Source organism: Adiantum capillus-veneris, chromosome 28, assembly GCF_014529385.1.
Source record: "Adiantum capillus-veneris isolate H3 chromosome 28, ASM1452938v2, whole genome shotgun sequence".
Lineage (NCBI taxonomy): Eukaryota > Viridiplantae > Streptophyta > Polypodiopsida > Polypodiales > Pteridaceae > Adiantum > Adiantum capillus-veneris.
Window position 1 is genome coordinate 62,730,120 of NC_140958.1, and position 26,906 is coordinate 62,757,025.

Consider the following 26,906-nt stretch of genomic DNA (forward strand, 5'->3'; position numbering starts at 1 on the left):
GCACTCACAAGAAGTCAAGAACAAATCAGTATCATAATCAGGAATTCCATTTCATAAAGTCATCCAGCAGAATACTGTCAGCTCTCAGTATCCCTGAAGCTCAAAGAGACATCAGTGACTTTAGTATCAAAATCGAGGCATCTGTTGACAAAGGAGTGGAGTAACTCCCCTCTTGTGCATCCCACTGCACCAGATCTTCGGCCAAGCTGAGTTTCTGGGTTCCGTTTGGAGTAGACTATGCTAAACCAAAACATCGAGGTAAAGTTTCACAATCCGAGGAGTATCTGCTAGGTCCTCCTCCTCCATCCACTTCGCATCAAATGCAGGAAAGTTCTTGAACTTAACCAAGAACCGCCTTCAGACTTTACCTTTCTTCGTATCATTATGTGCCAAAATCTGTTCAGGAACAAGGATCTCCTCGTTTTCTTCCACTTTGGGTTGCTCATCAGGCTCCCCATCATCAGGCACATCACCCTTAACAGGGTTCAAGAGACTCACATGCAATGCATTATGAATCCTCCAAGTATCTGGCAGGTCCAATCGGAAGGAGACATCATTTATCTTGTCAGTAATCTGGAAAGGTCCGTAGTATCACATACTAAGCTTTGGAAAAAGCCTCTCCTTTCCCTTTTTTTTTTCTTAGGCGTGCCTTCTCAAAAGTAAGAGCACCCAATCATCCTCCTTCAGTTTCCAGTCGCGACGATGGCGATCCGCTGCCTTTTTCTGTCGTTCTTGAGACTTCTGTAAAGTCTCGTGAACCTTGGCAAAAGCCGTATCCAAATCTCGCGAATATTCATCCGCTTCAAATTTCTAATCTTTCGTGCTCAGGAAGGATGGAACCTTCGCAGCAGTTTCAACAATCTCTCATGGCGTCTTCCCCGTCGAAGAGTGTATCGTGTTATTGTAGGCAAATTCCACCAAAGGTAAGTTCTTTTCCCATTGAGTCTTCTGATGCGAGATACAAGACTTCAATAAATCTAAAATCACTGAATTGGCAATCTCAAATTGCCCGTCAGTCTGCAAGTGGAACGATGACGAGAACTGCAACCGCGTCCCAATGTTCTCCCAAATTGCCTTCCAAAACAAACTCATAAATCTGGGGTCTCTGTCGGAGACAATCGTCTCAGGCGTGCCATGTAATCGGAAAATCATCGTGATCATTCTGTATTCTCGGGAGATCAAAAAAAATGAAATCCATTTCAATATTTTCCCAGGGGCGGGTGGGTGGGTATGGGTAAAGGCTGTAACAATCCCTGTGCCTTATGCCTGTCAAACTTGACCTTCTAGCATACCAAGCAACTGCGCACAAACTCTTCCACATCCTTCTTCAGTCTCCGCCAAAAGAAATCTCTCTCTACCCCTTTCATGGTGGTAGCAATGCTGCGGTGACCCGTAAAAGGTGGACAGTGGCAATCAGTCATAACCTTTTCCCTCAACGGCTGTGTAACGCACAACATAGTCTTTTTCATCAAGTAGCCTTCCCGAAGGGAGTATCCAGCTACTGTCTCCCCATCCCGTATCCGTGTGAAAATATCTGCAAAATCTATATCTGTGGCACACTGATCGACCATATCCTCGAAGCTCCTATGATGTATCGCGGAAATAGCCAGAACCAACGGTTTCCGAGACAAAGCATCTGCCACCACATTCTTCTGTCCGTGCATATGGACAATCTGGAAGTGAAACTGTGACAAGATGTTCGCCCACCGCATCTGTTTTTCCGAAAGCTGCTTCTGTGACAAGAAGTAGCGCAAACTCTGATGGTCTGTAAAGACAATAAAATCCGCTCCGAGTAGGTAATGCCGCCACTGAGTAAGAGCATGGATAACCGCCAAAAGCTCTTTCTCATAAATCTGTGCTGTCATCTCCGGCCTAGAGAACAAACGGCTCTCGTAAGCTATGACATGGCCTTCTTGCATCAAGACCGCACCCAGACTACGACCACAAGCATCACAAAATACTTCAAATGACTTCTGCAAGTCCGGCAAAGTCAAAATAGGTCCCGTAGTCAATTTCTCTTTCAACGTCTGAAAGGCAGTCACCTCTGTGGGTCCCCACGAAAAAGGTACTCCTTTCTGTGTCAAGATATGCAAAGGGGAAGCAACCTCTGCAAACTTTCGTATGAACCGCCTGTAGTATGAACACAGTCCCAAGAAGCTTCTAGCTTAATGGACATTCCTCAAATCGGGCCAATCACGGATAGTCTCTATCTTGGCCGGGTCCATTTGCACTCCTGTTGTGCTGCTTACACAATGTGTCCCAAAAAGTGTATCCATGGTAGGAAAAAATTCACTTTTCTTTGCATTAATCACTAGCGTGTGATCTCGTAATGCCTAAAAGACTTGAAGCAGATGATCTCTGTGTTCTGCCTCATTCTTCGAGAAAACAATGATGTCGTCAAAGAAAGTGCCAACAAATAGCCTGTACTCTCGAAAAATCCTGTCCATCATCCGGTTGAATGTCGCAGGAGCATTGGTTAAGCCAAAAGGCATCACCAAAAACTCAAATAACCCAAAAGTCGTCCGAAAAGCTGTCTTGTAGACATCTCCTGGCGCTATCCTGATCTGATGATATCCACTCTTCAAGTCAATCCTGCTAAAGCACGAGGATCCCTGTAACCTGTCGAGTATATCATCGATCCTAGGAATCGGAAATCTGTTCTTGATGGTGATTTCGTTGAGAGTGCTATAATCGATGCACATTCTCCAAGATCTGTCTTTCTTCAAAATCAACAACACTGGAGAGCAATACGGTGAAGTACTAAGCTGGACAAGACCCTTTTCCAAGAGGTCTTTCACTGAGTTCATAATCTTTTCATTCTGTACTCAGCTCACACGATAAGGTGGCCGATTCGGTGGCGTGCTTCCAGATATCAGATCAATGGTATGATCTTCAGGCCCTCTCAAAAGCAATCGGCATGAGTGTGGAGAAAAAAATCTTTGCGTTCTTTTCTTCAGGTCAAAACATATTCAACTTTTATCCATCGTTCAGTTCTCCCAAAAGAATGAGTAAGAAAACTGAAGTTCATCAAGTACAATCTCTAAGCCCTTCATTTATCAAAGTCGCTTTCTCGGCCCGGTAGTCAACCACGGCGTAGTTCTTGTGGTACCAAGGGATCCCGAGTAGAACGTCACTCGCGTGCCCTGAACACCCCTGTCATTGCAAACAAAGTTTTCCAATGCTCGGTGTAATGGCAACATCCCATCCGGGTGCCAGTTGAACTACCTCCGCGTGTGGCGTCAGTCTGTCGGGCGTAGTTCCAAATCGAGCCGCCAATTCCAAGTGAAAAGAAGTTGGCCTTGGCTCCTTCAAAAGAGCTTCTGATCCTTCACTTTGCCCCAAAAAAAAACGGCAAAGTTTGTACTTTCATTCATTTGATTCGGTTCAAGTCCCACGCCATGTGGTACCAGTTCTGCTTTTCTATCTGCCTTTTCTGCCACATTCCTCAGCTGCTCTCGAACTCTCAGACCTGTCGTCGTCTTTATCATTCTGTTCTTTCTGTGCCTTATCAGGGCACTTTGCGGAAATATGTCCATGTTTCCCGCATCCAAAGCACTTCCCCTCTCTGATGAAGCGAGCTCTCTCCTCAGGAGTAAGCTTGGGTCGTGCATCCTTTTTTTTTTCTCTGGGTTGCTCTTTTTCATTCTACTTTCATTCCCAGAAGTCTGTTCGGCTCGTTGTGTCATGGCCTCATCTGTGGGGTAGGTCAGACTGCCAGAGTGAATGGCAAAGCCCCGCTTCGCATGACTCATCAACTCCTGAATAGAAGCTGACTTCTGTTCCAAGCAGTGATCTCGGATCTCTGTAGGTAGACCCAAGGTAAACCGCTCAATTTGTTCTCTGAACGAGATCTTCTTGAATGAAGAGACGGGTAGAAAAGAGCTCCAGAATCTTTCACAATAAGAATTCACTGTATCGCTCTTGGTCATCCGGAGATGGTTCCAAGCAGCTCGTATATCTCGCTCAAACACTTGAGTCAACCAAGAAGAAATAAAAAGCCTCTTGAATTTCAGCCATGTAACTGGCACAGTCTTGCTTAATAGAAGCGTGGACCACCAAGTACGAGCATTCCCCTCAGAGTAAGAGGCAGCTCTCCGAATCTTGGAGTGCTCTGAATAGCGTCCTCCCGCGAAAGCGATGTCAAACTGCTGTATAAAAGACAAAGCCTTCGAAGCATCTGAGTATCCTGAAAAGTATCAAACTTGATCGAGTGGCCACCTTCCTTAAACTCTCGGACTTTCTTGCTGTTATCTTCGAGAAAGTCATACTGGTTGGCTTTGTAAAAATTCTTCTTGTTCGCATAAAACTTTCCGTCGTCGGAATCTGAGCTGTCTGTAGACGAGTCCTCAGTAGAACTGTCAGTCTCTGGGCGAGATGTAGCCTTCTTTGCCTTTTTCTTGCCCGTTCCGAAGCTTTGTGTCTTGCTTCGCTTTTTGCTTTTTTTTCTGTCTTCTTCGCTCTAATCCGAGGAGGTAGAAGAACTGTCAGAAGAAGAAGAAGAAGAACTGGGTACTCCTTCAAATCGAACACGCTTCTTCTGTTTCTTTGCTTTGTCGAATGTCGACTGACGACCCAAATATCCCGGGAAGTCAGTACCTTTGTTCTGCTTTTTGCCGTGCTTTTTGCCTTTCTTTTGCACGTCGAAAAGTTGAGCAATCCGTGCATCAACCACGTTCTCCAGTTCCTTCTCCGTATATTTCTTGGAGGCAGAAGGTTTCTTGAGAGCGGGTTTCGGGAGTGGTGTTGTGGTTCTCTGCCACTCCATCTGTACCTCTTTCAAAGAGGTCTGGTTCATATATTTTACCATCTTCGGGTCCTTGGCAAAATTGAGCATTATCTTTGTTGCATCGCCAATCAATTGGCGACGCTCCATCTCTGTTTGCTCCGCCTGAGTAGGCCGAGGCGGGCCATACTCTCTGTCTGAATCTTCGTTGTGATCCCAGCCCACATCTCCAGATGCAGAGGGAGTCGACTGATCATTGCCTGAAGCCATAGGTGCCGCGGAAAAAAATTTCGGGGATCGGATTTCCCGTAGAAGAGGAATCGGCCGTGCTCTGATACCACTGTAACAAACTTGGACACTCCAAGTCAAGAATCAACCGCGACAGCACCAAATAACCACTTCAAAACAATTCACAGATCACAATAGATTTGCACTGGCCCGGCGGAGTTCCGTGCCTAGAGATATTGGCCCCAAAGACTGGCGCCCCTTTCGGTATTTCTTTTTGTATTAATCAATCATCAAAGTACAAGAGAGCGGTTAGGGTTTCACTCTCAGACTCTGCGTCCAGATGCTCTGAGAAGTGAGGCCCTCACCACTAATTTAAAGGTTACAAGGGATGCCCAAAAGCAGAGCCCCAAAAGCTTTTAAAATCAAAAGCATTAGTTCTCTCTCTCTCTTAGAGAGTCTTTTCTCTTTTTTTTTTATAAAAAAAAAGCAAAAGCAAAATTCGCGTGGCTCATCATTTTCCAAATTTTTTTTTTTTTTTTATAATAAATAATCCGCCTCCGCGATTTTCGGAATTTAGGGTTTTTGGCAAAAATTAGGGTTTGCAGGAATTTTAGGGTTTCTGGCAGAAATTAGGGTTTTTGCTGTCCGCCACGTCATCACTTTGTGACATGAAGCACCGGCTGTGGGGCGTAAAACCCTAAATACCAAAAGCTTGACCTCTGGAAGTGATTTCCGTAAATTGCGCTAGCATGCTGATGTGGCAGGGTGCACAAAATTGTTGACGTGGCACACTGTATGGCTTTTCATAAATTGCGTTGTTGATGCTGGCGCGACAGATTGTATGGATTTCCACATTTTGCGCTGCTGGCTGCTGCCCGCTTTTGGACGAGCTTTTGAGAGCAGATGCTTTTGAGGTTCGATGCTTTTGAAGTGATTGCTTTTGGGCCTCTGCTTTTGGGCATCCCTTGTAAAGTTTATAAGAGCCCTTGGGGCCTCACTCTACAGAGCATCCGGTCTCAGAGTCGGAGAGCAGAGGACCCTCGGGAGTTATACCTTGTTGTGATCAATAAATAAAGAAATATTGAAAGGGGCAATATTGAAAGGAGTCTTTGGGGTCAATGCTTCTTGGCGCGGAACTCCGTCGTGCCGTGTCGACGCTCTCTCTCTCTATTACAGTTTAGTGATTTTGAAGTTTCTGTTCATGTGTTGCTATTGATTTCTCGCTTGGAGTGTCCAGGCCTATTATATCCCCCCCCCCCCCCCCCCCCCCCACACATTTTGCGCTGCTGGCTGCTGCCCGCTTTTGGACGAGCTTTTGAGAGCAGATGCTTTTGAAGTGATTGCTTTTGGGCCTCTGCTTTTGGGCATCCCTTGTAAAGTTTATAAGAGCCCTTGGGGCCTCACTCTATAGAGCATCCGCTCTCAGAGTCGGAGAGCAGAGGACCCTCGGAAGTTATACCTTGTTGTGATCAATAAATAAAGAAATATTGAAAGGGGCAATATTGAAAGGAGTTATTTGGGGTCAATGCTTCTGGGCGCGGAACTCCGTCGTGCCGTGTCGACGCTCTCTCTCTCTCTCTCTCTCTCTCTCTATTACAGTTCAGTGATTTTGAAGTTTCTGTTCGTGTGTTGCTATTGATTTCTCGCTTGGAGTGTCCAAGCCTATTATATCCCCCCCCCCCCTTTCCCTCCCCCTCTCTTAAGAGAATCTTTATTAGGGAGAATCTTTTTACAAGCACAAGAACTGGAGTGATCCTCCGTTCTAAATCATCAGACTTGATGGTCAATTCCAACCCGTATGGGAAGTTCCCGAGAGACGTGCTCTCAATTCTATTTCCGTCTGTTCCTAGAGCGTGAAGGCCTACAGACTGTTTCCGATTCCGTTATGGAAATCTCTGAGCATAGGCCGAGCCTCTTTGCTCCTTCTGTGTGAATGGAGTACTTGCAAAAGCAAAAACATGAAACAACTCGTATCGTGAATTCACAGTTGGTAACCGTTGCTCTGAGTGTGGCAAAGCGAACTCCGTGTATCGGCTTCTCTCGATCACTTGCAGATTCTCCTCTAGAGGACTCCTTGCTACTAGCGCTGACACAAGTATGTGTCGAGAAGAAATCGCTGGCTGATTTATTAGCCTCTGAAGGGCGGCAGAAAGAACTGGTAGCTTGTTGGCAAAGATAGCAAGGAAGGTAGCGCTAGAGGAGAGAGATAGCTGGCGGTGGTTTTGGAGAGAGAGAGAGAGAGAGAGAGAGAGAGAGAGAGAGAGAGAGAGAGAGAGAGAGAGAGAGAGAGAGAGAGAGAGAGAGAGAGAGAGAGAGAGAGAGAGAGTCATGTTATTCTCAGCCGTATAGACTAGCGTTGGTCTCTTTTTATAAGAGCTAAAAACTCAATGAGCTGAAAATTGATGCTACATAGACACATTCCAGGCATCCTTGGATGCAGTTCTTAGGCACAGATGCAATGCAAACAGAGATTCCTAGTGGGAAAGCATGTGTTTTTTTGCAAGAACACTTAAACATTTTCCGCTTTTAGAAAAAGCTTCCCAGAACCCATCTTTATCCTTGTGCTTGCGTCTTTACGCGTCCTTTTTCGAGTTCGGGTTTCTTGCCAGACCAATGGAATATTCCCTTTCCGACACTCCCGTCACCCATCACGTGATGCATCAAGAATATTCGTTTCCCCGTCTCTCCTACCGAACTAATGGTACAACCCCTTCTCGATGCTTAATGTCACCCATCGTATGACACATCAGAGTTGTCTGTCCCTGATGGCTTTTAATAGTTCCAGTAGATCTATGGTTCCTAACCTTACAGTTCAAGTCACACATTTAAATATCCTAATTTCAATAAAAAGAAATTGCTCAAAAAATAAGAAAATAGTCCATTTAGCAACAAACATTGTGGCTAAAAGGCCAAAATGACTTATCAGCCCAAATTCATAGCTCATCACATGATTGTACATGAACTGGTTATAGTTCAAAATCTCATTATAACAAGGATTGGTGAGTAGTGAAGGCTAACCAGCCGCACAGGGTGCATCATTGTGTGAACACAGTGTATATGGCTGATTTGTCAAGTGTTTGACACACATTTGTGATACATGTGATGTAGCATGCGATTCACAATACCCTCTCATAAGGTAGCCATAGATGACTCTACACCCCCTCTCAGCACCTGATGTCTAACAAACAAGGAGAAGGAGAGGATGAGAGACCCAAAATCTTATGGAAATCAATGTTGTTGAAGGTACCTGCCTTGCCGTACAACTGTACCAAATAAAACTTTCCCATCCACAATGTCCACAACAAAGTGATACTGCAGCTGCATATGGTCCTTTGATTCTGAAGCACAAGGCTTTTAGGGATCACATCACTCTTATTATTGCAACAGTACAGAAAACCCAACTCGGCCAGCAATCCCTTTGAAGAAGTGAATTGCATTAGAAAAAATGTATGCAACTCTTTGAACGACAATAAAGACATTAGTAGTGACCCACTGACTACAAAATTGCAAAAAAGACTAAAGAGGCTGACAATGTGACAAAGATTAAGCCTTGGGAAAGTCAACCAAACTGGGCGATCTTGGGTTATTGCGGTGATATCCATAGTAAATCAACCTTAACCTCACACAGTATCCGTCTAAGATTCTGATACCTCAACTCAATTAGACAAGGATCTTTTGCACATACTTTCTCAAAGTGAAGCAGATACCAGAAACCTTCGGGATCCCGGGTATTTAAGAGATCTCATAGCCGAAAAAAAAAACTGAGTCCAGGATTGGTCATCTCAAAGCTTGCCAAGAGGTAACATGATGAGCAGGATAGGCTTCAACCAAGAACCTTTGACCTCATTATGGATGGCTTTGAATACGTTTTGAAGGGTGAATTAGAGATAAGGTAATCAAGTTTCAAGTTCATGGGGTTTGTAAAGTGTCTCTTTACATTCTATTTTATTGATTTGCTTGCCATTTTTATCTTGGCTAAGTCTTTTATACATTTATTTTTCCCACAGGGATCTATTACTGAGCAAATAGACGTGCTGAATCCAACTGTAAGTGCCTCTTGCAAAACGTGTCAATTATACATAGTCTGCTGTATTTGTAATGTGTATCCCTGCTCAATACAGTCAAGGACCGAGGATGAAATTTTAGCATCTTCATGTCTCAGTTTTTAGAGTACTAGGGCGAAAAAACCCAATTTTGGTCATGAAGTTGGTATCTGTTTTAATTTAACAATCAGGAAATACTTTTTAGACACCCTGGCGTTGTCTTTGACTTACAAAAATTTTAGGCCTGGTTTGGAAAGGAGTCAGCAGGTATCGGATGTAGCTCTTGGGGTGCTTTTTGCTGGGGTTCTCATTGATCAATTCTGCAGACATCGCTGCCTACGTCTTTGTGGGGCCACAAAGTAGATATTGTAGAGAGTATTTAGAAGGATGCTAGAGAGCATGGCAAAAGATGCATTGAGATGTTTGACATTCTGACAGGAGTCTTGCAACTGCCAACGCATTTTGGGAGAAATACAGTAGACTATCGCTTGCACATTAAGTAGACAGTGGCATTTTTTATGTTCAGGCGGGGAGTCTTCTGACTGCCAATGTACTTTGAGAAGACTATGATCAACACATTGAGTGGAGAGTGGCACTTTTTTCTGATTATCTCTACACACACAGAAATAAAATGAAAGGGTTGGAAACATCGTCTTCAGCTGCACCCTTAAAGAGCATTACAAGGTCTTCAAGCTCATCTGCTATAGGGATTCAATGGAATAGTTAAGACTCTGAAGCCACATAATTTGACAAAGAAAGAGGAAGGGATTTTGAAGAACACTCTAAATTTGAGAAGAGTGACTATGAAGGAACTAGCCACAAGCCAATGATCGAATTCCTTGTAGTGAGGAGCAGATAAAGATGAAGTGCTGGGGTTGGTGTGGATTAGAGATAGTAGCATTCATGTTGTGTGTGTAAGAGAGAGAGAGAAGAAGAAGAAGAAGATTGTTTTAATGTCGTAGGAAACTATCCCAAGAGACCTTAAAGATCTAGCCGACGAGGAGAGTTGAACTCAAGACCTGTTATGAGAGAGAGAGAGAGAGAGAGAGAGAGAGAGAGAGAGAGAGAGAGAGAGAGAGAGAGAGAGAGAGAGAGAGAGAGAGAGAGAGAGAGAGAGAGCTTGAGCTTTTATTGTCGTCCTCGGAGGTCAAGTATAACCTATGGCACCAAAGTTACATGCGATATAGTATGCATGGGGTTGATAAGTGATTCTCGATGCTCGAGAATTGTGGTGATGAGAGTCACAATGGAGAGCCCACATTGTGGCTGGGAGAGGAAAGTGCGTAGGTCTAAGTACTCATGGCAAAATGCGAGGGAAGCAAGTTCAAATGTGACCAAAAGCTGGCGTGGTACTCAAACTATTGAACTTGCAGTGAGTATAATATGCACATTCGATTCGACTCTTCTCCATTGCCCCGATGCCATGTCTCGCATCAAAGGGAGTGAGAGCTAAGCCGAATGGCCGTGATAGTGCGTATCGCTGACAAGGGGATAGGCTCAAGCATATAAAGGTGAGTACGGATTCCTCTTTCAACAAAAAACATGGTTTTGTAGTTGGAAGCAATATGGGTGGTGTAATGTATGAAGCGTGACCCATTGGATTCCTCCCAAGCCGTAATACATTGGCGTTGTAGAAAAGCTTCATCCACTTGGGAGTTTATTGAGGCATCATGTAGCAAGTGTAATGCATCCCATCTCCCAAACCACTTCTTTATGTCTTGCATCCATCCCGTGTTCAAGATCTTGCTTTAATGTGTTTTGAACTCTTTTGCTTGCTGCCCATGCAATTGCAGGAAGTTGATGTGGGGTTTTGATGCATCTTTAACATGTTCTCCACAACCCTTTCCATGCCCATAACGGAAGAGATCTTGACTCAAAAAGTAGGAGCATATATGGTGTTATTGTCTTAACTTAGAGAAAGTTTATAAGAAAACGCTTTTGGACATTCTCAAACTCTGTCCAAGTAGATTTTGAGATGCTCATGCCCCACACTTCAACTCCGTAAAGAAGAACCAATGTCACCACTGTGTCAAAAAGGTACTTCTTGAGAACCCAACATTTGACATTTTCCTCATTACACGTGTTCTCAAATGTATAGTACGCTCTCTTCCCAACTTCTAAACGACTCACAATACATTCATGCCACATGTGATTGGTTGGAACCTCAAGGCCAAGGTACTTAAAGCTCTCAACAACTTCGAAGTGTGTGATTGTTGTACACAATGCATGGCTTCTCCTCATGGTTGGTTTTCATAAGCATAACCTTTGTTTTGGATTCATTCACAATCAGTGACAAAGTAAAATGAATAGAAATAAGATAAAGTCTAAATGGCTATTGTCATGAATCTAAGCAGCTCGGAGCTGTGTAGCACTATAAAGTGTGTGACAGTGAAACAATGGGTAGTACAATCTTAGTGTATGAACATCAATGTCCAAGGATGTCCGGCCTCGGGTCCTATTTGAGGATGTACTGCATCGGTCGTTGTAGAATCTTGTCGATGTCCATCATGGTAAGTACTTGTGTCATAAAGTTATGACGTGGCATGTGGTCGGACAAAACCCAGAGAAACTGAATGGATGAAGCATCGGCCATGGGGCCCGAAACCCTAAAAGACAGAAGCTTGAACCCTGAAGGAGATTTAAAATGCGTTGACATGCTGGCGTGGTAGGTTTGTACGGATTTTTCAAATTTTGCGCTGTTGTGTTGATGTGAGATGCTGTACGGATTTTTGGAAATTACGTTGGCTGCTTTTGGAAGTCCCCACGGCTAGCTTTTGAGAGCAGAAGCTTTTGAGGAAAAGTGCTCTTGAACTGATTGCTTTTGGGGCTCTCCTTTAAGGGCATCCCTTGTAAGAATAAAAGAGTCCATGGGCCTCACTTTGCAGACCATCTGGACGCAGAGTCTGAGAGCAGAGGACCCTAGCGAGTTGTACTTTGTTGTGATCAATAAATAAAGAAATACCGAAAGGGAATGCGAAGTGGATAGTGTAGCGGAGATAATGTGTCGTGCTCTTTACAGTGGTGCTCCTTAGTGCAGTGTGCGTGAAATCTCACTCCAACACGATGAAAACACCGAAGGCAATGAATAACATAGCAAAACACGACTCAACGGTAGAACTTGAACCTCATGGGACTCAACTAACTCCAAGAGACCAATACAGACCTTGGCATGGCAACACACTCAGCTCTAGCCGAGAACTCATAGGTACAGTGGAGGTGTCGAGGCTCAAAAGTGGAGGGATGGTATAAACGTGCTGTGCGTGAACTCCAGAATCTAGACTCAAGAACTCACCACCATACAAAGAAGATGATGATGCTCTCATAGAAACCAACTACGGATATATACAATCATAAAGAGCCACCAACGGTTACAAAATATCCACTCCAGCTAAGTCTATCTTTGAATTGTGGTGGTGGTGCACTGGCCACGGTGTCGACTGGACCACCACCTGTATCCGTGCCACGTGTCACCGACCAAGCGAGAGTCCCTCCAGTGTGAAACCCAACCCAACTGTAACTAACTGCCTGTCCCATGCCACTCACATTGTAGCCCTGCTACAGGTTGCCCGCCACAAGACCACTCACCGTCTTGGTGAGAGAAACAATTGAAGCTGCTAAAAGACTTAAAGACGGCTGGACTAGAGGCTGCTGGCTCAAGATAGGATCAAAACGTACGTATGGATTCATTCCGTACTGTACGGACGTACTGTACGATCCGTACGGTACAGATCGATCCGTACGGTACAGATCGATCCGTACAAGGCACTTTTTAAAAAAGTTCTTTTTTGAAGATGAGTGAAGTCTCTTGCAGTAGTTACATGGTATGTGGTTGTCTAGCAAAGCATATCTTTAAATGTCTCTAAAAATTGTTGCCCTCTCTTGTTCTTTATCAGAAATATCCTAGAAAGTTTTGTAAATTGACTTTTTTTTCTACAAGAGTACGTATTTTTACATACATAAATTTTTTTCGTATACAGTACAACATACAGTACGTACATATACGCCACATATAGTACGTTTTTTTTTTCCGAGGAAAAGATCCTTCTATTAGTTACTGAAACTGCCCATAGGGCTACAACCACCTCTTCAAGAGAGGGCTACAACAACCATGGTGGGAGACTCTCCCAATGAAAAAACCAGCATATGTACAATGGGGCTAAATCAAGAAATGGGGGGAGGGAAAAGCCACCCAGGTGGTCGGTAGTGCCATCGGAGTACACCTTGGACCATGCCTGTAGAAAGGCCCAGGACGCCAGAGTCGTAGGAAAGCCTCTCTGGGCTCCCGCATGCGGTCGGAGCTGCCTTGTAGTCCCTCGAGCTGTCCTCTAAGAGTGTGGATCAGCTCTAGCCAAAAATCGCGTACAGTCTCTTCTGGTGGCACAGGGCGAGCCTCAAAGATGCGGAAACAACGGGCCTGCCAGATGAACCAAAGTGTCAGGCCACTGATGAGCTGCCAACACTCCTCTCTCTCACTGCACCACTCCTGTGGAGTAAGCTCTGTAGCAGGCTCAAGTGTAGGTCGCCCCTCCTGCATCACTATCATCCTGTTGGTGGAGGATAACTCAAACTGAAGTGCCGGGCCCGTGAGGGTGGACCAAGCCACTGCTCCCCAAGTGTACTGTCGAGCCGTGGAGAGAGCAGGCATCAGCCGAAGAACTCGTAGCCACACCTGCTGGGCTGAGGGACAGTCCCAAAGACAATGACACTGACTCTCCACAAGATGGTCACAAGTTGCACATGCGGCCGAGAGATCACTATGCACTAGCCAGCTCCCAACTGCTGTAGCTCTGTGTGCGACCAGCCATTGAAACAAGATGACTCGCCTCGGCTGTCTGGAGTCCCACAACCTCTCCCAAAATGCTGTCAAGAACTCAGCTGTGAGACCCTCCTTCTGCCAATGAGGTGCTGCAGCGGGGCGGGCCTCTCTCTGTGCTGCTAGTATATGACGTCCCAGATGAGCCGTGTACTGAAAGAACGGGACTCCTGGATGGTCTGCAGAAGAGAAGGGATCCCTCCATAGCCACTCACTAGGATCCCACTGTACTCGTGCCAGTGGACAACACTCCCAAGCCCACAGCCTCCAGTGTCCAATCTCAAGAGCTGTTGGGTCAGGATCTATGACACAAGTCCTCCCACAGATGCCCACTACTCGGATCTTGTGAAAACAGCACTCTGCCACCTGCGGGGCCTCTATTGCAACTCATTGAAGGCGTCCCCACCCTGGAGCTCGAAGAAAAGGGATGGAACAGTCTCTGAGCAGGCCCTGACTGAGATGAGAACCTCCAGTCGTGTGAAGGCTCCCATCCACCAGGATGCTACTGGCTCGAGAGGCGTGAGCCACTCAGCTGGAACTGACTCTGAGATGTCCAGGCACATGCTCTGGAGTCTGCACCCCTCTCATGCCCTGTAGCTGGAGACCCTGCACCTCCTATGACAAACCTGTGAACTCTAGCCAGTCACCTAAAGAGCGCGCTGGACCCGTTGCCATGGGACCCCAAGAAACATGAGGCCGACTACCAACCAAGTGGCCTCTCTGAGTGCTAACCATGGGGTTCCAGATGAGGGGCTGCCGTAGGCGCTCCTCCGTGTACGTAGGCTGTCTCTGCTCCAGGCCACGCCGCAAGAGCTCCCAAGATCGAAGCAAGCTCACAGCGAAGCGGTCCTCCAGTCTCTTGCTCAAACCAACTCTGCACATCTGTGTAAAGATCCATTTGGTCGAAGGTTGCCAAGGGCCTCTTGCCTGAGGCACCCTAGCACGAAGCCGCTGTAGCAAGAACTCCTTCCAGGGCTCCTCACCTGGAAGAAGTCCTCTGACGATGAACTTCCCAAGAAGGGCTCTGCTCTGCTGTGCTGGATCAATGATCCCAATCCCTCCCTGTGAACAAGGAAGAGTGATGACTTGCCAAGCCACTTTGGCTCGGGCTATCTGAGTGTCACGTCCTGACCAAAGGAAATTCTTGATCAGCCTCTCTACCTGGCTGATACAAGAACTCGAGAAGATCCAGCAAGAAGTGATGTACCACATAGTCGCCAACAACACCTGGTTGGCAACTACCACTCTGCCAGCCAAAGAAAGTCGTGCTGAGCTCCAATGTAACAACTTTCTCCTGATAGGCAGGAGAAGGGGAGCAATTGGCTGCTCGGGAGACAAGTCCAAACCCACCTGACAGCCCAAGTATCGAACTGCAGTCCTTGGGGGAATCCACCTAAAACCCTCTCTTGGCATCCAATCGAGCACAGGAGCACTACCAACCGAGAAGCCACCGTCTTTCTCTAGTTGATCAGTGCGTCGGATGCACAACAGAAGGTCTCGAGAGCCTGCTCACACCTGTGAAGGTTGGCCTCCTGGCCATCTAAGTACAAGGTTGAGTCGTCGGTAAACTCAGCATCCAATAGCTCATCTCCCCGAATAGGGAGTGCTAAGCCCCGTAGACCAACCTGCTGCGACACCAAAAACCTGCTCATCGCCTCCGCATAGAACAGAAAGAGGAAGGGAGCAAGAAGACAGCCCTGTATGACCGAGCGTATAAGCATGAAGCGATCACCTCTACCTCTTGCCAAGAGTACTTGACTATGAGCCTGTCTGTACAGAGCTGACATCCCTCTGATCTAAGCATTTGAGAAGCCCATCCTGCGTAGAGTGCCCTCTAGAAAGTCCCACTCAACTCTGTCGTATGCCTTCTCAAAATCGAGAAGAAGAATCACGAGGCCCTCACCACGGAGCCGTGCCAGTGCAGAAGCTTCCCAAAAAGTAAAGATGTTGTCAAGGATACTGCGTTCCTTGACAAAACCTGGCTGAGTCCCATTTATAAGGCTCTCTAGAAGTGGCTGAATCCTCAAACTCAGAGCCTTGGCAAGAATTTTGTAGGCTGAGTTGAGGATGGTGATGGGGCGCCACTGTCAAATCTCATCCAAGGAGCCACCCTCCTTGGGAATGAGGTAGATCAAGCCCTCACTCATGCTGTCATGCATCACTCCTGTGTGCAAAATGTACTGAAAAGCACTGCAGAGATCTGGGCCAAGCAAGTCCCAGTACTCCAAGAAAAAACTGGGAGTCAATCCATCCTCACCTGGACAGCTACCACGGGGGAGGGCCCTAAGAGCTGTGTGCAACTCCTCAAGATGAAGTGGCAGCTCAAGCCTCTGACGCATCTCCTCAGTCACAAGACAAGGCATCTGTGCCCCAACCTGCTCCCTGCATGCATCCTGATGCTCTGACTGGGACTCTGTAGATAGTAACTCACGGTAAAAGTCAGTAGCAACTGCATGCATATCCTCGGGCTCAGAAGCAACTGACCCGTCTGGCCTCCTCAACTGACTGACCTTGGCATGCGGGTGCCGAGGTCCCACTGCCTCAAAGAAAGCACCAGCCACTCTGTCACCCACCTAGGTCCACTGAGATACCTGTCGGTGAAAAGCAAACTCATGTCGCCTCTCCTCTGTGCTAGCAAGCTTGTGTCGAGCCTCCTGTAACTGCTCCTCCAACCAAGGACTGTCTGGATGCTGCTCATGCATCCTCTGTAAGGAAGCAATGCCTCGTCTGAGACGCTGCTCCTCCTCTCGCTGCAGCCCAGCGAGCCAGAGACTCGTGGAGAAAAAAGTGGCTAATCTGGGCTAGGCCTGAGGCCACTCTGTCAGCAGGAGACTCCTGCCTGTCCAAGCTCTCTGTCCAGAGAGCCTCTACCCGCTCTCTGAGTGCTGAGTCCAACAAGACTCTCTCTGGGATGCGAAGCATCGTGCTCCCACTCCTCTGCTTGTCTGCCATTGTGAGGATCACTGGTGCATGGTCCGAGAAGGAGGTCCTTGCCAGAATGCCCACTGTCCCTCCCAAGTCACTGAAGTGGTCAGTAGTGTAGAAGCGATCTATCCGCGATAGATTCACTCCTCCCACTCTGCGGTTCGACCGAGAGAAGGCAAGGCTGTTTGGGGGCCTCACAAAACCAGAGTGCTGCCAAACATCCGAAACCCTCAGTCATACAAAACCTCTCCCAAGCTGCCAGCTCAACTCCATGCACTGTAGTATGGCTACCACCAATCCTGTCAGAAGGGTCCTCCAACATGTTGAAGTCCCCTCCTATGCACCAGTGTTCTGCCTGCGGCAGAGACTCAACTATCTGAGACCAAAACTCTGCACGAGCACTCGCCACATTGGGCGCATAGATGTTTAGGAAACCCACTAGGCCACCCTGAACCTGCATAGTAATCCACTGAGCCCTTCCTGGCATAATAATCCCTCTGCCCACAATGGCCTGCTGCAAAGAGTCCGCAATAGTCATACATACCCCACCTTGGATGCCTCCAGGTCCAAAAGCAGCTGACCAAAAAGTATCATATCGTCCACGCAAGAGCTGACCACAACGTCTAATGCGGCTCTCACACAGATTGTGCTCCTGAAGCATAAGGAGATCATTCTCTCCTCCCACAAGGCAGCGCTGAAGCTCGTGACGTAGTCGGCCCCTCTGACGTTGAAACTGGGGCCCACCTAGTCCCTGCACGTTCCATGAGACGATCCTCATGGGGAGCGAGAGAGAACAAATGCTGCCGCAACAGCTAGACGGGCTATCTTCCAGGCTGGCTTGGATGGGGAGTAATCCGCATCCGAGCGTCCTCTAGATAGGCGTGAGTGCATCGAGTGCCTGGCCCAAGCCCAAGCAGAGCGAGCCGTACGTAAAGCAACCTCCTCTGTCCAGGAGTCCTCATGAATGTATACATAGCATGGCAAGCACTGTGTATCGGCAAAGAAGTAAACTTGGCCAGTGGCCACAAAGTCTGGAGCATGTGTGTAACTCCAAGTTCTCCCATGTGGTGAGAGAACTCTAGGACCTGTGTGTGCAACCATCCCAACACTGAGTCGAGAGTCCACTCTGTCTGGTCCCTCCCGCAAAGGGAGAAGGAGAAGCCAACTGCTGAGTCCAAGGCCTCTGTCCCCCTAGCGGCAAGGAACAGAACATGGACTCTGAAGCAGACAGGCTCATGGTCTGCTGAGGGGTCGTCGAGAAAACGAGTGAAGCCGTAGTTGAAGAAGTCCCATCGGTGCCGGATGTCAATGCTCGTCAACCCACGAGGGATAGCTGCAAGGGAAGATGTCTGTACCTGCAAAAGGGGTCGCAAGAAAGGCTGTCCCTCTCTCGCTAAGCGACTCGTGGCAAAGGCGCTGCCAAGAGATCGCCTAGCCGCCGGAGAAGGCCTTGCCCCCTAGGTCAACTGTGGAACTGAAGCAGGAGGGGGGGAGAAGGAGCTGAGGGGAGCGGTGGAGAAGAGGGGCGGGAGGGAGCGGCAGAGGTAGAGGGGCGGGGGGAAGAGGCGGCGGGAGCAGGAGGCCGGGGGGAGGATGAGGAAGAGGGGGGGAACTCTGGGGGGGGAGGGGCTGTCGAGGGTGAAGTTGGGGTGGGGGCTGGAGCAGGGACCTCATCCTGCTCAAGAGGACCAAACCGGTTCCCCGTGGGAACCTACTGCTGCTGAGTAGGCGCCTGAGGACCACTCTGAGTGCCAGGCTGACGCTATGGCCCCTGTCATCGTCTACCACGGGCCTGCTGCCATCCCTCCTCCACTGGAGCCCCAAGCTCAGAGGGTGGCTCTACATGTGTGCGCTGTGTCTGCTGGCCAGCCCTTGCAGGCTCGGGTTGAGACTGTGGTGTAGGTTGAGGCCTCCTCCGTGGACAGGCCTTCGCTAGATGGCCCATCTGTCGACAAATGAAGCACTGGTTCGGGAGGCCCGAATACTCCACACTCTGTCTAAACCAACCCCCACTCACCCGAGGCAGAAGAATAACCTTCAGGAGCGTGTGTGTCTCTGACCAAAACGCGAACTGAGGGAATGCCAGCCGCCTTGGTAGCTACTAAGGCTGTCGTGCGAGGTGTCTCCAGGACAGGCCCAATGGCTGAGCCGATCCTGGACAAAAGTGGTAAGTACTCCCTCCGCAAACCCGGGAAGCAAACAGAGATGGGGATGTCTGCCTCCTCTACTAGAACATCCGAAGCAGGGTCGAAACCATGTCTCCACTGTCGAAAGTGGGCACGTGCTACTTGGATGGTCAGTGGACTCGTGGCGATGACCTTGGACGCCATCTCGGCAGTCGGGTAATGTGCGGGTGCACAAGCGGCAGCGAGCGGGGAATTGGGGGTGGGGGAGGGGGGATGGCAACGCGAAAGGGACAGCGGGCAGTCTGTGGGGCAGCGCGAAAACAGGGGGAGTAGCGGGCTGGCTGTGGGGCAGCGTGCAGCGGCTGGCGAGGGCGGGGGACAGTCCAGGGGCGAGGGGGGGGGGGGGGGGGGGGGGGGGGGGGAGGTTAGCAATGGCGTAGCAAGGGGGGGCGAGCAGCAGTAGCGAGCGGTGCTTACATACAGTACGTTTGGTACCAACTTGGCTGGGCTTTGCTGTCTACAAACTGGCTTCCTGCGAAAGGAGCAGCCACCTGTTGCACAACAGATGGGAGCATCTATCCGGTAGTGTATTGAGGACGCGAGTAACACAACCATGGGGTGCACCAGCAACGCCGTCACAACAAGGAAAGCTCTGCATGTGTGTCATATGGCCCGACGATTGAGACCCCTGAGGATACTGTTGAGGATAGTACTGGAATGGAGTCTGTCTGTAGGGTCCCATAAATTGCAATGAAGGACCTGTTGCTGCACACCCGACAGGAGTCTGTGTTCCTGATCCAGTCTATCCGTAACCCATACCCACGAGAGCCTGGGTAGACCTATCTCCATGTAGAAGTATTTCTCGAGATCCTTGTACCTGTGCTGTAAGGTCATCAATGATTTGGGACTTTATCTTCAAGCTTGTTGCATGTGAAAATAGTAGCGTCCCGATCTACGATGGCACTCTCAGCGACTCGCAGTGATCCCTCCATAGCTGCGTATGTGGCGGAGTGAAGTTGGTGCGTAGCAGCAAAGTGCTTTGTTCCTAGCTCTATGGTGGCGATTGCATTCCGGGAGTCTTATAATATCTTCCGCAAGCGCAAAGAGAGAAGAAGAGTTGGCCACCCTTGAAGATCCAACAGATGTATGTGATGCTGGAGGACATGCAAGTGGCATAGCTGGTGAGCTAGGTGTTAGGTGCAGCGGAATGATTGTTTGCGCTTTGCTCAAGATGAGTGCTCCGAACTGTGCTCAAGGTTCCTTTTAGTTCTTATGGAAGGGAGAGCCTTCCGTTCTTAATGGAAAGTGCTATGATCACAAACAAAGTGAATGGACACTGTGCGTGCAAGTGTATGAGACTGAGAGATAGAGAGAGAAGAGAGATACGACACCAGAGATGTTGTAAAACCCTCCTCCGAAGGCCGCACTCTCGTCGGCGAGAGTGGTCTACTTGTGATTGCACAAAGTGGTACAATGACGATGCAATGGACTGATGCAATTTGGGACTATGCCGATGACGACGACGACTTTAGGGCTGAAATCTGTGTTCTATCTGCTGATTTTCGGGACTGTTTCGGTGGCTGAAAATGACTGTTTTGGCTGCGTTTTGGAGGGCTGAAAATGGAGATCTTTTGCAACCAACTAGGGCTGAATTTGCTGCTGTCCAATAGGGCTGAAAACGCTGACCATCTGTTGCGGCAATGGCTGAAAACCAAAAACGCTGATCTGCCTTGTATCCTTAGCAAAAACGCTAGGCTATCTGGAATCGCTGATGGAATCCAAAAACGCTGATGGGCTGAAATTGGAAACGCTAGCAATTTGAGGTGCTGGCGATGAGAGAAATCTGCAAACGCTAGGTATGCTGGTGATGATGGCGATCAAGGCAATGCTGAAAACGCCAGAATGGGAAGGTACTGCTGAGGTTGTCCAAAAACGCTAGGCTATGGGGAAGCTTGGCGCTTGAGGGTTCTTGCTGAGAAGAATGCCTGTTGAGCATGTGCTCCTGCTGCCTCTTTTGCCATTGAGTGCTAACTTGGCTTTGCTTATATATTAACTTAGCAAAATTGCCCTACCTACTTTTGTTGGAAAGTCACTGAAAAATAATAAGTGAAAATAACCAAAAATAGGGAAAATAGGCTAAATGCACTGGAAAATTCCCATGATTGAATTTGATGGATTCTGAAGGGAATACTGATGATCATGCTGTGTGCAACCAGGGATATGTATCTATACTAAGTGACTGGGCATGCACGGTCTACGAATAGACTCACAAAAGTGCTAGATCACTTCTAATCTAGACCGACTAGATGACGGGAACCTTGCTATGGTGTAGCTTGTCCACGGATACATAGGGTTGGATGTGTCACGTGACACTAGGAGTAGGTACAACGGGTGTAGTGGGTACATCTGAGATGGTTGCTGTAGGTGGAGTGTGAGATATACTGACTGCAGTATGGGTGAATATGGGAGAAGAAGGGAGAGGATCCTGTGAGGGAGAAGCCGCCGACTTGTCATGAAGAGTGGAAGTAGACACTGAAGAGTAGAACAAGGGGTGGAAGTAGATAGAGAGCGTCGCGGAAGATGCATCACCCTAGTCTGCTGGCTCTCTGACATTGGAAATGAGAGTAGAGACTCTATTGTGTCCTTCGCCACCTTTGCTTTGATCTTCTTTATCTTCGTTACTTTAGGATCATCTTTAATGCTTATAGATTTCCTTTTCCCGTGCGAATGCACTGGTTGCGTATCCTCATCCACATCGTTAGTGGTAACATGTGTATTTATGACCCACGCCAAGAGAGATGCTGCAAAACATTTTGAAGCTGAACTGCACAGACTGCACTTGGGCCCGAAATCGTTTGGCCCTAGACTGTAAAGATGTAAAGAGAATCTGGTGGAATCCAAAGGGTAAGGTGTGGATCAAACAGCAAGGGCCGTCCTAGTGGGAGAATGTAGTGGGCAGGTCACATTTTCCCTTATCTTCTTTGCATCTCTGGCTAGAAAGTAGTACCTAAAGATTGCCAGGAGCTGTTTGTTCCTTTCCTAATCTGGGTGATCCGTACTGAGCATCTTCTGACATGCCTGAATTGTTGCATCCTTGGACAGCTGAGAAAAGGTTTGTATAGCCGGCTTAAGAGATGGAAAGCTGGTCATCATAGTAACAGGGGACGCCCTTTTTCGGGCTTCTCGTCCCCACTTTTCCGTCCCCACTTGCCGTCCCGTCCTCTTTTTTACACTAAAAATCCATTTGAGCCCCGTTTCCCGTCCCCTGTTCCCCGTCCCGGAATGCGTCCCTTGTGACTATGCTGGTCATACCCATAGCATGGCCAAGCCGTATAGCAGTGAGTTTGTGGCCCCTTACCTTCGGAAATTTTTTTAAAAGCTCATGTATCATCTCAACAGGAACAGTGGTTGGTAGATCGCCATCAGCCAGTGCTGTGAGACCCAGAGTCTGTAGCTGAGTACTAGAAAGGACCTCTCAGAGATGGTCGAGGCGTCTGTAGATAAAAATCCAAAGAGAATTTTATGCGATTTTTAGATGTTGCTGGCCTACGGATCTCATGAGTTATGATTTGATGTTTAACTTTCTTTTGACGTTCTTTTGTATTTTTCTAGAAAGGAGGTCAAAAGAAAGACAAACATCAAATCATCACTCATGAGATCAGTAGGCCGGCAACATCTAAAAATCGCACAAAATTCTCTTGGGAATTTTATCTACAGACGCCTCGACCATCTTTGAGAGGTCCTTTCCAGTCACAGCATTGGTTGATGGCGATCTCCAACCATTGTTCCTATTGAGATGATACATGAGATTTTAAAAAAAATTCTGAAGGTAAGGGAGCTGTGGATTCCACTCGATTCTCTTTACATCCTTACAGTCTAGGGCCAAACGATTTCGGGCCCAGGTGCAGTCTGTGCAGTTGAGCTTCAAAATGTTTTGCAGCACCTCTCTTGGTGTGGGTCATAAATATACATGTTACCACTGACGATGTGGATGATGATACGCAACCAATGCATTCGCACGGAAAAAGGAAATCTCTAAGCATTAAGGATGATCCTAAAGTAACAAAGAAAAAGAAGATCAAAGCAAAGGTGGCGAAGGACACAGTAGAGTCTCTACTCTCATTGCCAATGTCAGAGAGCCAGTAGACTAGGGTGACGCATCTTCCGCGACGCTCTCTGTCTACTTCCACCCCTTGTTCTACTCTTCCAGTGTCTACTTCCACTCTTTATGACAAGTCGGCGGCTTCTCCCTCACAGGACCCTCTCCCTTCTTCTCCCATATTCACCCATACTACAGTCAATATATCTCACACTCCACCTACAGCAACCATCTCAGATGTACCCACTACACCCGTTGTACCTAACTCCTAGCTCACCAGCTGTGCCACTTGCGCGTCGACCAGCATCACATACATCTGTTGGATCTTCAAGGGTGACCAACTCTTCTTCTCTCTTTGCGCTTTCTGAGAAGATATTATAAGACTCCCGGAATGCTATCGCCACCATAGAGCTAGGAACAAAGTAGTTAGCTGCTACGCACCAACGTCACTCCGCCAGATACGCATCTATGGAGGGATCACTGGGAGTCGTCGAGAGTACCATCGTAGATCGAGACGCTACTATTTTTGCATGCAACAAGCTTTGAAGATAAAGTCCCAAATCATTGACGACCTTACAGCACAGGGGTACAAGGATCTCGAGAAATACTTCTACATGGAGATAGGTCTACCCAGGCTCTTGTTGGCATGGGTTACGGATGGATTGGATCAAGAACACAGGTACAGACTCCTGTCAGGTATACAGCAACAGATCCTTCATTGCAATTGATGGGACCCTACACAGACTCCATTCCAGTACTATCCTCAACAGTATCCTCAGGGGTCTCAGTCGTTGGGCCATATGACACACATGCAGAGCGTTCCTTGCTGTGACGGCGTTGCTGGTGCACACCGCCATGGTTGTGTTACTTGGCGTCCTCAGTACGCTACTGGATAGGTGCTCCCATTTGTTGTGCAGTAGGTGGCTGCTCCTTTCGCAGGCGGCCAATTTGTAGACAGCAGAGCCAACAGCCTCTAGTCCAACCACAGGGTTCCACCATTGATTTGATGGCTCCACCTTCAGAGACTGACACTTCGGATGCGGCTATGGTGACTACTCTTTCTCTTGCTTGCAATTCAGTCTTTTCACCATGGCAGTGCAGTAGTGGTTTATTTTTGAAGTCTTAAGGTCTTTTAGCATCTTCAGTTGTTTCTCTCACCGAGACGATGAGTGGTCTTGTGGTAGGCAACTTGTAGTAGGGCTTCAGTGTGAGTGGCACAGGACAGGCAGTTAGTTACAGTTGGGTTGGGTTTCACAGTGGACGGACTCTTGCCTGGTCGGTGACGCGTGGCAGGGATATGGGTGATGGTCCAGTCGACACCGTAGCCAACACACCACCACCACAATTCAGAGATAGACTTTTATGGAGTGGTTGTTTTGCAACCATTGGTGGCTCTTCATGATTGTGTATATCCGTAGTTGGTTTCAATGAGGGCATCATCATGTTCTTTGTATGGTGGTGAGTTCTTGAGTTCACGCACAACACGTCTTCACCATCCTTGCACATTTGAGCCTCGACACCCCCAATATACCTGTGAGTTCTGGGCTGGAGCTGAGTGTGCTGCCATGCCAGGGGTCTGTATTGGTCTCTTGAAGTTAGTCGAGTCCCATACGGTTCGGCCTTCAGGTTCTACCGTAGGAGGACCTAACAGTTACTCGGGTTTGGAACTTTACCTTGAGGTTTTCGGTCTAGCTTCGACTATTCGGAGAGATCCCACAGATCAACATGGTTGAATCTCGTGTAGACGGGAGTGCACAAGAGGGGAGGTACTCCGCTCCTTTGTCACAAGTTACCCGGATGGAATAATGTCATTGATTTTCCTTTGGATTTCAGGGATACTGATGGGCTGATAGTATTCTGCTGCATGTCTTTATGAAAGAAGTACTTCGAAGTGTGAATTCCCCAAATGAATCTGATATACGTGTGCTCTCTCATGTGAATAGTGTCTGAGTGCATGTTTGAAAGACGAAATGACTGCAGCATTTTGGTCTTGTGATTCCAGATGAGATGGACATGATAGCAATAAGAATTAGTCAATCCGGACATCAGTGAGATCTGGGATAGATCTAGATGTGATTGCTAAACACGTTGCCGATAGATCATGCTCCGATATCTCGATGGACTTTATGTGATTTGGTTTAAATATATAGTGATTGTCGTCTTTGTGCAAGTGTTGGATATGTGTTTGTCTAGTGTGTCAAGTGCTTAGAGTCAGTGTCTACTGAACTAGTTTTGGCTTATGATTGATTTAACAATTGCACTCACAATTCTTTAAAGAGGGGGGTATGTCACAAAGTGATGACCTAGCATGTGGTGGGACAAACCTCAGAGAAACTGAATGCATGAAGCGCCGGTCGTGGGGACTGAAACCCTAAGAGATAGAAGCTTGAAACCTGAAGGAGATTTCCGTAAAATGCGTTGACATGCTGATGTGGTAGTCCGTACGGATGGTGACGTGGAAAGATTATACGGATTTTCCAAATTTTGCGTTGTTGTGCTGACGTGGCAGGCTGTACAGATTTTCGGAAATTACATTGGCTGCTTTTGGAAGTCCCTAGCGCTAGCTTTTGAGAGCAGATGCTTTTGGGGCATCCCTTGTAAGAATAAAAGAGCCCCTAGGGCCTCACTTTGTAGAGCATCTGGGCGTAGAGTCCGAGAGCAGAGGACCCTCGGGACTTGTACCTTGTTGTGATCAATCAATAACCTGTACGTTGGCGCACCTGCTGCTCTCCAATAGGCTACCAAATGCTCAAGAGGTACTCAATGCACTTTTGTTGTAAACAGGGTGTCGTGTAATTGAAAGTTGATCAGGGGGACTAAAACCTGCAAAGAACTGCACTGCTGTCAGCTGGGCATGCAACTCGTTGGCGCAATTGGGTAGCAGCACAAGAAGGGCAAAGAGAGAGAGAGAGAGAGAGAGAGAGAGAGAGAGAGAGAGAGAGAGAGAGAACTCAAACTCTAACACTTGATTATGCAATATAAACTGAGATTACAAAGCCTTTTTTATAGGCATAGACACGTGGTTCTCACCTCTTGTTTACACACTTTCCATGCTTTCATAATGGCTCATAAATGCACTCACATGATGCATATGTTCTCTAGGCTACAAGAGGTTCATCCACATCATATCATGGGTAATGATCTCATGGACAAGGGTCATAGGCTAAAGCCCATGCGCGCACGAGAGAGAGAGAGAGAGAGAGAGAGAGAGAGAGAGAGAGAGAGAGAGAGAGAGAGAGCATTCTTTGTTTTCTTCTCACAGAGCTGTCAAAAGCTGCTTGAATTGATGATACTGGATGGCCATCTGTATGTTCAGACGAGAGCAGTATACAACATGCCATCGATGCCTAGACTTCTTCAAGGAGCCTCTCTGCAAAAAAGAAAATGTATCACAAGAAAGTACTATTATGCTAACTCAGCAAGCAGCTCTTTGCTGTGATGTTGTTTTGTGATAAATCCTGTAACCAGGCTGTAAAGCTGGCAGTGGCTTTGGAAAAATGGTCAAAAGTGGCAGTAAAATGTCTATCAAAGTAGCAAATCTTGCACATGCACGAGAATACCGTCTCATTTTGAGAAGCTAGGGAGGTTTAATGTCCTCTTTCAGGGTTGGCACTATGTGTGGACACACAGGCATTGAGTGCGCATGTGCTTATGCGTATGCTTGCTCTTACTGTTGTTTACTGCTGTCATCTTAATGATTCTTTTAGTGTTAGGCTTCATTATGGCTGAGTCTGCCCTTGATCTCCGGAGTCATGACAGAAACTCAGTACGCTGATCTATGTGTCGATGTATGCTCATGTGTGTGGTGTGTGTTGTGTTTGGGAGCATATGTTAGTACCTAGTTCTACACCCACTATTGGGCACTGACGACATTAGTGGGGATGTCCTAGTATTGTGTTAATACTCTGCATGATGGAGCTGATGGTTATATTGTCTTGTGGGTGACTAC

At 47.5% G+C, this 26,906-nt stretch overlaps 1 protein-coding gene across 3 annotated transcripts in view; it reads left to right on the top strand.

The window, feature by feature from the left end:
- Positions 1-26,676, top strand: part of LOC147420559 (uncharacterized) — a 126,314-nt gene extending 99,638 nt beyond the window's left edge. For all 3 annotated transcript variants that reach the window (XM_086503935.1, XM_086503936.1, XM_086503937.1), the window contains 2 exons: positions 8,959-8,997; positions 26,220-26,676. In XM_086503935.1, the coding sequence (XP_086360061.1) occupies positions 8,959-8,997; positions 26,220-26,396 (216 nt within the window). In that variant the 3' untranslated portion in view covers positions 26,397-26,676. The remainder of the gene's footprint in view (positions 1-8,958; positions 8,998-26,219) is intronic.
- The last annotated feature ends 230 nt before the right edge of the window (positions 26,677-26,906 follow it).